This window comes from Drosophila mojavensis, unplaced genomic scaffold, assembly GCF_018153725.1.
Source record: "Drosophila mojavensis isolate 15081-1352.22 unplaced genomic scaffold, ASM1815372v1 contig_80, whole genome shotgun sequence".
Lineage (NCBI taxonomy): Eukaryota > Metazoa > Arthropoda > Insecta > Diptera > Drosophilidae > Drosophila > Drosophila mojavensis.
In genome coordinates this window covers 6,936,924-6,948,176 of record NW_025318906.1, presented here as the reverse complement: position 1 = coordinate 6,948,176, position 11,253 = coordinate 6,936,924, and the positions used below count along the sequence as shown (strand labels likewise).

The 11,253-nt window shown below is 50.7% G+C and overlaps 1 protein-coding gene across 1 annotated transcript; it reads right to left on the bottom strand.

Moving 5' to 3' along the window:
• Positions 1-36: 36 nt before the first annotated feature.
• On the bottom strand, positions 37-9,943 carry LOC6578979 (protein dopey-1 homolog). The gene is made up of 10 exons (XM_032729763.1): positions 9,765-9,943; positions 8,787-8,965; positions 7,499-8,719; positions 7,139-7,433; positions 6,259-7,072; positions 6,085-6,193; positions 1,566-6,022; positions 1,302-1,497; positions 882-1,233; positions 37-817 (listed from the first exon to the last, which is right to left on the bottom strand). The coding sequence occupies exons 1-10, from the start codon at positions 9,915-9,917 to the stop codon at positions 596-598; spliced, it is 7,998 nt and encodes a 2,665-aa protein (XP_032585654.1). The 5' UTR covers positions 9,918-9,943; the 3' UTR covers positions 37-595.
• Between the last annotated feature and the right edge of the window lie 1,310 nt (positions 9,944-11,253).

Below are 11,253 nucleotides of genomic sequence, written 5' to 3'. Positions count from 1 at the left end.
TTTGTTTTGATATGGAATTCAAGAGAATTGTCGGTGTGGAATTGCAATTTGTCGTTTACTTCGGCTATCAGCTATCAACAGTTGAAATATACACATACATATACATATACAGGGTGTGTGTGTGTGTGTGTGTGTGCCACTACTCTAAAAGCTAAACATTTCACATAGGACTTACTCAACAAGCTATAAACATATAATATTCAATACATTAATACATTGTATAATATATATACTAGGCTGCATCTATCTAACTAGCTATTCGTAACGTTACGTGACTTTCGCCGTTCTCCTCCCTCTCCCTCTCCCTTTCTCGGTGTCTCTCTCTTAATCTTTCTCGTTAAACATAAAATGGAAAGTTGGTCTTGTTGTTTGATTTTTGCATGAAACTCGTCTCTGCATTCTGGCTGCTCAGCTTCGCTTGCACAGCCGCAAAGATGCGCGCCGCTTGACCATTAATTGTGGGCGTTGCTCCGCTTAGATTAAGCTCCAGCTCGAACTTGGTTAGGCTTGTCGTTTGGATGTTCGCCTGTGTCGTCTGCCTGTTGCTTGCTGCACCCACGCCTCCGCCTCCTGCTCCGCCGCCAGCCACCAGTTTTCATCTGGGCGTCGTAATACTCGGCAATTTCTCCAGAAAATCTTGCGCCAACAAATCCTCAATCTCCTGCAAGCAGTTAGCCACGTTCTGTTCCGTATCCGAATAGTTGCACGTATTCGTGCAGCTTACGCCCAGCGTGCAGAAGAACGGATAGAGCTCCAGCAGCGACTGCAACTGCTGGAAATTCAGCATCAGATGTCGATTGCGTGGACGCTGCAACAACTGCAAACCAGAATTAGTTGTTCAATATTCGATATTCGTAATCTGCAAATCTGTTCCTACTCACCGGCGAGTGACTCGTATACTTCATGTCCATCAGCCGTGCCACACGTCGCACATGCGGCACATACAGCGCGTTCGGCAAGGCAGCCAAGTTCTCAATGCTTCCATTGGGCACGGGCAGGGAGACGACCTCCTCGTGCACATCGAACTCGGTGCCCACAAAGGCCCAGCGATACATTTGGAAATGCGGCAACTTTGTCGCCGGCAACACGCAGCCCAGCTCGAGCAGCTTGCATGCCTCCAGCTGCACCGCGCGCCACTGCTGCATCGGCGTCTGTGCGTTGATGCCATTTGGTGCACTCGAATTGGAGGATGACCAGGAGACATCAATGCCAGGCAGCAGGCGTGCTTGTTGACTGCAATGGGAAGGAGTTAATCGATATGAATTTATATTCCACGTATGAGTTATTAATTTTCCACATACCCGCGCTCGTCGCTCTCCGCCTTGAGTTCCTGTTCCATTTGCAGAAACACCTGCACCATTTCGGCAATGATGATGGGCCACAGCGAGGTCACATGGTCGGCGGACATGCGCAGCAGCAGGACACGGAAGCAGAGAAACACGGCTGCCTGCACCGACGGGCCAAGGGGAACCAAACGCAAATTGTTGGCCAATTGCTCTGAGAGATGGGATAAAGAGAAACATAAGAAAGCGGAACTTTATGGAAGATTGGCATCATTGGCCTACCCTGAATATCCGGCATGTACTTATTATGCTGATCGTATTCACTGCAGTAGATGACGAAGGCGAGTCGCTTGAGCAGCATCGCACGCAGCTCGTACTCCTGCTCCCTGGGCGCAAAGATGCTCAGGCCGCCCGCCTGCGAGAGGCTGACCCGTGTCATTAGCTCCCGGAATGTGATATTGTCGTAGGTCATCAGGCTGTCCATGATCTGGCGCCAGAAGGGCAGGCATGAGATGTGCATTTGAAAGAACGCCGGATCGAGCAGCAGATCCAGCATATCCTTGCGCCAAGCCTTGCGCGTATACTGATAGCCACTGAGGCTGGCCAACAGGGCGGAGCAGGCATAGAAGAAGGGCACATTGCGTGCCGTATGATTCTTCAGATACGGCGTTATATTATACAACAGCGTCGTCACAATTGTCACCACCTTGTCCTTCTCCTGCGAGCCGTATGCGACATCCAGCAGGTTCGACAGGATGCTGGCCAGCACGCTCTGTGCCTGCAGCGAATACTGCTGAATGCCACCGCCTAGGCTGTTATCCTTGGCCAGGCCATCGGTGTCCTCCTTGACGGCCAGATTGCGCCGCAGCCAGGTGGTCTGCTCCAGGCAGGCGCCCGCCACACTAGACAGCGATTCCACGAGCCGGGCCGTCACGTCGTGCAGCTCGCGCACCTCCTTCTTATCGGGGAACGGCATCTGGGGACAGCGCTGCACAAACTCATTGAGCAGCATCAGCAGCGCGAATTGCGCCGGTGGCGTGAGATTCAAACCATCCCGGATGAGCACCAGCAACGAGGCCCAAGCATCGGCCAGCTGCGGCGCTGGCGCTGATCTCATATAGAAATAGAACAACTCCAACGCGCTGACCTCAATGCTCAGCTGGGCGGGCGGGCGGTGTATGGGCGGCGGTGACTTCACCACCTGATGCAGGGTCTGCACAAACGAGTCCATCGGCATCACCCGTATGCTGGAGACCAGCGAGACCAGACTCAACTGTGCCGGGCAAGCCTGCAGCGTGGAGTTGCGCTGGAACTGTTCCGCAATGTCGGAGGAGCTGCTGGCGCTGGCGTTGGTGCTGCCACGTTGCTGCCAGGTGACGGCGATGGCCGTTAGGAAATTGCAGCCATGATGCAGTGAGACGGGCGAGAGGAACTCCAACAGCTGCTGCCGCACCGGACGCAGCTGACCCAGTTCACTGTCCCAAATGGCTGCCACGCTGGTCATGATGCGCGGCAGGTGCGAGAGCACAGCATTGCGTGCGGCCTGCAGCTGAGGATTACGTGGAGCCGTTGCTGTCGATGTGGACTCACTGGCCGAGAGAAACGAATGCACAATGCTGTTGAGCAGCTGCCCGGTGCTGGAGGATTGGGCGGCCACGCTCGTCTGTGGGTAGGCCTGGTTGAAGAGATGCGACAGCGCCGTCTGCTGCGTATTGTCCAGCAGGCAATAGTGACAGAGGATGGTGAGTGCCTCCAGCTGGGAGAGCACATAGTCCGGCGGAAAGTGGCGCTGCTGGGGCAGCGTCAGCTTGGCCAGGCGATCCAGATTGTTGCACAATTGATGCACCACACTGATCACGATGTTCGTCAGCGAACCGAAGCTGAAGCAGTTCAGCGAACTGGTCACCAGATCCGTCCAGTTGCGATGCAAGTGCCGCAGACGCTCCTGCTGCAGTGCACCCAGCACGGCGGCCAGAAACATTGGCTGCTGGCTGATCAGGCAGTTGGGCAAGTATTTGACATTGGCAGCGGCGCCCTCGGCCAGCCGTGTGGGCGAGGCATTGCCCGAGGCATTCGCATCCTCAGCAGCGCCAGCGCTGGGCGTATCCTGACGCAGCTGATGCACCTCATGCTCCAGCCGTATGACAGATAGAAGCAAACGCAACAGCTGCAGCTGGAAGCAATCCGCGTGCAGATGATCGTCCTGCGGATCATTGAAGCTGAGCACCTGATCCGCATAGCTGCTGCCCGCGCGCCTAGCGTAGCTGCAGACCGAGCTATTGAGGCAGTGCAGCATCACCTTCTGCAGCTTGGCGCGCACCAGCAGATCCGCAATGTAGCAGGCCAGGCCACGGCCCATGCCCTTGACAATGTCGATGAGCTCGGTGCAGATCAGGGCCAGCAGCTCGATGCTCTCCAGCTGAATGCGACGATTATTCACCACATCCTGCAGCGTGGGCGGCTGCCGTTGCGGATCCAAGGACTCGCGCTGAAAATATCCACGTGCATAGAAGAGCAGCAATGTGACCAACAGCTCCAGCTGCATGCAGCCCCGATAGCCCTGGGCATATTCCGAGTTGCTAACGCTGCCGGCGAATCCCTTGCCCGAGATGCTCTTCCGATGCCGGATGAGCAGCTGCTTCAGGCTGCCGCTGCTGAACGACGTCGTTATTGAGAGGCACAGGAAGGTGCGCTTGTCGCAGCAAATGATGTTCCGCAACGTCTGCAGCGCGTAGAGCGTCTGCCGCGTATCATAGATGGCCAAGTAGAGCAGCAAATGATTGTGATAGAGCTGCGCTGCATCCGTCTGCCTGGACGTGCCGATGCCCAGGGAGCTGCTGCTCTTGGTCGACGAGCGTATGCTCAGTTGCTCCTCTGCCGCAGCTGCTGCTGCTGCCGCTGCCGCTGCATTCTGTCGCAAGATTTCCACATTTTGTTTGCTCTTCTCCAGCGTCTTCTGCCAATCCGGCTGCAGTTTGCTCGTCTCCAGGGACAGGTTGCGCCGCTTATCCTCCACATTGATGGTGCTCTGGTTGTTTGACGGCTCATTGGCCAGCTCTGCCTCCTCATCGCTGTGCGGGACGCCGGCGCCGGCAGCTGCTGCTGTTGTTGTTGTTGTTGCTTCTGTTTCTAGGGACTCTGCCAGATTGCTGTGGTTGCTGTCCGTCGACGTTTTGGAGATGCAGCTCAGCCGCTTCTTCTCGCTGCTGGTCAGGAGCTTCTTACGCTTGCGCAGCTCATTGGCCAACTTCTTGCCCACGGCTGCCTCGCTGAAGTATTCATCCGCTGGCAGCGCATGCTCATTGTCCACTGGCGCCGGCTCCTCCGGCTCATTTAGGCTCGACTCGCCTGGCGTCTTCTCTCGCGTCACTCGATACGCTTTGCGACTCTTGATCCTCTCGTGCTGCGTCAGCGCCTCAGTCACACGCTCGCAGTCTCCCACAAAGCGCTTGACGTCGTCGCCCCCACCGCCGGCTCCACTCGAGCTGATGGTTAAGCTGTCCTCCTTCTCCATGCTGGTCTCGCGCAGCTCGGAGTCCGACTCGAAATCGCTGCTCTCCGAATTGTCGGTGATGTCCTGTTCGAAGTGCAACGACGGCTCCTGCTCGACTGCCGCAACGGGTGCCAGCAGCTGCGTCGTGTCGCTCTCATCCATGGCGCTCGCCAGCTTCTGTTCCAGCGGCGTTTGTGGCGCATCTTTGCCCGCTGTGTGCACCAGCTCAATGCGTGGCTCCTCCAGATCCGTTTCGTCGTCGAAATCGTGCGCATTCTCCAAGGGATTTATGATCAGGCCAATGGTGTTGATGTCCTGCAAAGCTTCGCTAGCCAATGGCGTTTTATCACTCACAAAATTTGAAGTTTTGTTCGTTTTGCCACTCAGTGTCACGCCGAAGATCTTCTTGGGCAGATGCCTGATGGGACTCTTCTTCTTGCCGCCCCCGTTAACAGCGCTGCCACTACTGCTGGCCGCCTCCATGTGATGATACTTGACATTGCCCTGCTCGGAGCTAATGGCATATACATCGCGCTCAAACGCTGGCGCCTGTTGATCCTCATCCCCGGCCTGCTCGACGTCCGCCGACTCGCGATACAATTGCTGCATGTGGACAATGCCCACACGCCTCGAGTTCGCCGAGAGCAAGATCTTGTAGAGCGGCTTGGTGAGGCGCGCCAAATCACCACGAAGCAGCGACGCCTGCAACCAGTTGGTCACGAACGTCCGCTCGGACATGTAGTGTGGCAGGGCGAGCGTGTCGAGCACCTTGAGCAGCGTCTTCTCAAATCCACGCGACATCTGCTTATCCCGGCCCAGATGCCAGAGCAGCTCGAATTTCTTGTAGCTGCGCGCCTGACTCTCGCGCAGACGATCCAGGCAGGCCGTGGGGCACAGCAGCTGGGCGTCTGTCACTCGTTCCAATTGGAAGTTACGCAGGGCGCTGCCCGTGCCGAGCCCCACCTGAGCCGGGCTCTGCAGCAGATGCTGTGCATGCATGCGATTGCCAATTACAGTCTCAACCAAGCCCGATTCGAGGCAGCTGTGCAGCTGATACAGCAGCGCTGCAATCTGAGCAGGATCGATGCCTGGTGTGCCCAAGTAGTCCCACAATATGGAGGTGACCAGCTGAAAGACGCGTGTGCGCTGCTCCATATGGCTAACGTGTCCAAATTTCAGCAGCGGCAACATGACAACAAATGTCACACCTGGACTCGTCGTATGCTCGATCTGAGAGCGCAGGAGACTGCGTATTGGAGATGTGTTAATGGAGGCGCTATCACTTATGATTCAAGCTCCAATACTTACCTAATCAAATCGAAGAGCGTCGTTATGGCAGCCACCTGCAGCTCCTTGTCATTCTGCGCAAAGCAGGCCACCAGGCAGAGCACCTTCAGCCAATTGGGCAGCTCTGGTTCTGCAAGGAAAAGGCCATAGATGAATTAATGTGTATTCTATGATTCTCTATCTACTCTACTCTACCATTCTTGTCCAGCACAATGTGCTTATTGCAATTGGGAAACGTGGACATCTCCACGAGCAGCGTGGATGCCAATTTGACGGCATTGCGCAATGCAGCGGGCAACTGCAGCTCGGCCAGCTGCTGCACGTTGCGTTGGGTCTGTGCATCAATTGGGAGCTTCTGTTGTGGCTCCTCGGCTGCATCGCTGTCGCTGCTCAGCTCACTGGCCGTCGTTGTGGGCAGCGAAAGATTCAGTAAACGTTGCAGCTGCTTCGCCCGCGGCAGCAAATCCACACGCAGCAGTCCAAAGAGTCGCTCGATTTGTGACTCACGCGCCGGGCAGTGATACTCCAGCACCTGTTCGACCATAAACAGGGTCGAGCTGTGACTGGAGCTGTGACTAGAGCTGCGCTGCAGCTGCACCTTGATGGCGCATTTGTTTGTGCCATCGTTGAGCTCCGAGCTGCCGGAGCTCGTCTCGATTTGCAGCAACTGACGCGCCAAATAGACCTCGAAGAAGATCTCATATTGTCGTATGCACTTCTCCAGTATGGAAAAGCCGCGCTGTTGCGTAGCCTTCGACTGCTCATCGTCCAGCTGAAACTCCAGACAATTCTGGGGTGGCGCACTCTTGGGTGGCTCCACGCCAGCCTCGTCTGTGGCATCAGCTGGCGCCGCAGTGCTGGGCGTAATGACAATGTTGCTGGGTCGCGTTTTTTTCGGGCTGCTGCGTATGAAGGGCACCTTGGCCTTGGCCTTGACCTTGATCTTCTTAATGCTGCGCGGTGTATCCAGATCCGAGGACGACTGCTGTCCCGTGTCCGAGTTGCTGATCTGCAATTGAGAATCGAATATTGAATTTCTGCAGTTTATATGTAGGAAGCCTCTGGGCAGACTTACATCCTTATCTAGTTCGGAGAGTCGTGAGAAGGATTTCGCTTTCTTTTTGGGACTGTGTCGCACGACGCTTTGATTGGATGCTGAGCGCCTGATGAGCTCCTCGTCGTTGGGCTCGGCGTTTTGTGAATGCTCGCCAAATTGATTTAAACGTGAATCGGATTTACTCTTCTCCAATGCATTCGCTTGCATTGTAGATTCCAGAGCATTGTTGCTGCTGCTATTCGCATTCACAATCTTCTCCTCCGACTCTGAGTTGCTGTTCTGCTCCATTAGCTTGTTCAGCTTTATGGGGCTACTGCAAGGGCAAGGGCAAGGATAATTAGATATATATTGATGCAGAGAGTGTCCTCATTTACTCACGTTATCATTGGCTGCACACGTGAGACAATCTTCATGCATAGCTTCAGTGAGGCGGTGACCTCGTCACTGCTCAGGCGATCCATGTGCAGGGAGAGCAGCTGGATGATCGATAGAAATACTTTGGGCAGATAGACGCGTGTGGTTTCCGTATACATCTCCAGTGAGATGGTCTCCAGCAGGAATTCAGTTAATGTACATGTTTCGAGCACACACGGATCGCCGGAGCCAACGATGCTGGCGAATTTGCCATCGCTATTGGACTGGGCAGAGCTGGGCGCCTGTTGGCAGGCGCGCTCAAACATGTTGGTCATATAGCTCCATATATAGGCCGGATCGAATGTGGCAAAGAGCAGATTGGCCGACTTGAGCGCGTCCGCATTGCTGCTAGAAATGTACATCGCTCGTATTATATCGTGCAGCACAAAGTCCAGCACGGCGCTGCCGATCTCCGCCTTGTCCAACAGCGAGAGCATAATGCGATACGGCTTCAGATCCATCGGCTGGCACTCCAGGCTCAGCCGCAGCGTATTCACCAACGCACTAATGAGTATATGCCGTGAGTGTGTAATAAAATATGGTTCCTCCTTCTGGCCATCGGCCGGCGCCGCCGAGTCCAGCGACAGTGTATCATATGTGGGTGAGTTTTTGGTTATCTCGCTGGCCAGCAGCCATGAGAAGAGACGCCTGTTTAGTGACATATCACGCCTTAGTATTGTATTCAAGCCATTTGTGACCAGCAGCACGAGCTGCTCCTCATCCAGCAGCTTCGTGTGCATCGGGAAGCCCAGCAGCAGGAACTCGAGCGTATTACGCTGCACCAATATCAGAGAATCATTGAGGCAGGCGCACAGCGCCGACATCATAATCTCTCGATTATGACCCATTATATACGTCTGCTTCTCCATATCCAGCCGCTTGTTAAAGTGCTCCAGCAGAAACGTAATGGCTGGCAATCGAATTGAAGCATTATTGGCCACCGACTCCCACAGCACAGTATAAAAATGCATTGGATTGACGGCAACGCAAACATTTTTGAGCAGCGCACTAATGCGCTCAAAGTGATCCAAGCCACAGTCGTAGCCGGGCAGCACGCCACTCAGAAATCCACTCAACGCCGGACGCAACTTATCGCCCAGCGGCACAAAATATGTCTCATAGATGGTCAGCAGAGCCGGCCGCACATTCATGGCCGCATAGCCCAGCAGTGGAAAAAGTCCAGCACTGTGGAAGGATCGAAGATAACAGATGTGAGCACAAAGAGAAGTTATTTGAGTGAGACGCAGCTTACCCATATATAAACTCTGTGGCCAGACGTTCGGGTCCCGTCTTGCTGAAGATCACGGAGTATGTTTCCAGGGCCTTCAAGTGCACCCCGGAGGGCAGAGCGGGATGCATGCATTGTGCCAGTCGCTTGGCTATCTTCAAGCGTCGCGGTATGATCTGGTACTGCGCATTACTTGATATGGCCTATCGTCGGGCAACGAAAAACAAGTTTCAAAATAATTATAATAAATATATTGAATAAAATTAAATAAATTGCATTAATATGCGAGTATATCAGGCGAAATGCAGTTCATTCAGGTTGGGGTTAATATATTTCTAAAGAATAATATAATTTTAGAATTTGTAAACTATATAAAATATGTGGGTGCAGAACTTTTTCAATGTATATTTAAATTTATAATATAATTTTCAGATATATAAATAATGTTTAGCTAATAGTTTTGCAATTATTATATTATACAAATATGTACATATATATATATTTGATTCTCGAACTAAAGCAAGCATTTTCCATTTCTATTTCATTGATACTACGATTCTTGATTTTTAAAAACTCTAAATAAATAAACATTGTTCCGAATAAAGTTTTTAATAATTGAACAAAACTATAGCTTTAATTATCATTAAAAAGTTTGCTTAATTAGAGAAAAGCTTTTTCATACAACTTCATACAACTTCCTTGAACTACATGAAATACTCTTTTGCTGAAGTATGAAAAAGCCCTGAATTATAATGGCATGAGAAACACAATTGCGATAAGAGCGGCGAGTGGCTCGAGCAGTCGACGACGATGATTTCAAGCAAAAAATAAACGCATGAATCAGAGTTATGGACAAAAAGGTTGTTCTACAAATATATACATATGTAAATAATGATATATATAGATATTCTTTTATAACTATGACAGCTGCTAACAATTAGTAACGCGGCGCGTGGCTCGAGTAGTGAATGTACTATTTAATAATAATATGGGTCAGCGTACCTTGCTTAGTTTGCCCAGTGCCGCAATTAGATCCGCCCACTCACTGGAATATTCAAAATTGCGCAGCGCTTTATCAATGTTGCTCATATATTGGCGATATTTCGCCTCGGCCATGAGCTTCTGCTCCTCCAAGAGCGTGTCCGCCGACTCCATGGCGATGTTTTCAACTGAATCGATAGCTTCACCAAGCAAAAGCCAGACAAGAAAGAAAAAGTGAAAGAGAGAGAGGAAGAGAGAGTGCGAGAAACACTCCAATTGAAAACAACAATAAGAAAACCAACAAAAATCAATAACAATTAACAAACACTTGTTGCCGCTACGTCCTTGAGTCTTTTTGGTAGACGCTGACCGTTTGTTTAAACGGTAAATGCATATACACACACACTCACGCAACACACACACACATATATATTTAATGAGTGTGGCATCCAGCGCACTCGCTTCTCCAAAAAATCTGCGTCAGCTGCAGCTGCTGCCAACACAATGGACAAAAATGTTGAAATCACTAGCGAAAAAGTTACGTTTGTATTCGTGTATGTATGTGTATATGGATTCTTTGTTCGCACATCTGTATTTGGCAGCAAATTGAATTTGTTATTGCTTTACGCTTTGTATACATAAATTAGCACAAATGTATTTGTTTCACATTTCACCTTATTAACCCCCCTTCTGCTGCTGGTGGGGCAGAGCACAGTTTATTATTTTTTTTTCGTTTTGCCTTATTTCTTTTGCTGCTGCTGCTGCTGCTTCTGCTTCTGCCGCGGTCGTTGTTGTGCGCTCTCGCGCACGTCAAACAATTAACTACGAATGCAATTACTGTGACGACGACTCGAGACTTGCGACCAGCTGATGACGAATTTTTTTGCTGACAGACAACGACGACGGCGACGGCGACGCACGTTTGTAACTTTTGTTTATATCCTATTAGTTAAGTTGTATAATGCTCGCACAGCGACATTTTGCGTCGCTCTTTGTTATTTGCATATATTCATTTGAGTTATTTATTGATTTACATTGCAAAAAAGTTCATCTCAAAATCACAATAACTAGCTGACTGCGCTGGTCGTGGTCTTACATTTTCTAATACATTGTTGCAAATATCGATGTATCGATATATGTATCAAAAATGCTATATTATGCTGGCATGACACTTACGAATTTCTGTCTTCCGATTTTTGATTGTTGCGAATATATGCCAGAAAAAGGATTTGGATGCTTTCATCATAATTTTTCCTTTTTGTTGGTTGAGCGAATTTTTCAAACTGAAAATGCCTTATGAAATATTACTTGTTTTCTTTGTGACTAACTGTGCTTGGCATGACCTCCAAGCAAATTTGTTTTCAAAGTCTGTTTTTGACTAATTTTGTTTTAATTAAATTTTGTTTAATTCTGAACATCTGTGTGTGGTTTAACTAAATATGCTATTAAATGGAAGCACAAATGAATTTAAGGCCAATCATATACATTTTGACGACTGTTATAAATTGAC

Excerpts from the sequence above, each read along its gene's own strand:
- LOC6578979 (XM_032729763.1), bottom strand. The coding sequence starts at position 9,917 with ATGGAGTCGGCGGACACGCTCTTGGAGGAGCAGAAGCTCATGGCCGAG. Across the intron at positions 8,966-9,764 it reads CACTGGGCAAACTAAGCAAG|GCCATATCAAGTAATGCGCA; the intron begins GTACGCTGACCC and ends GCCCGACGATAG. Across the intron at positions 7,073-7,138 it reads TCTCCGAACTAGATAAGGAT|ATCAGCAACTCGGACACGGG; the intron begins GTAAGTCTGCCC and ends TCTCAATTGCAG.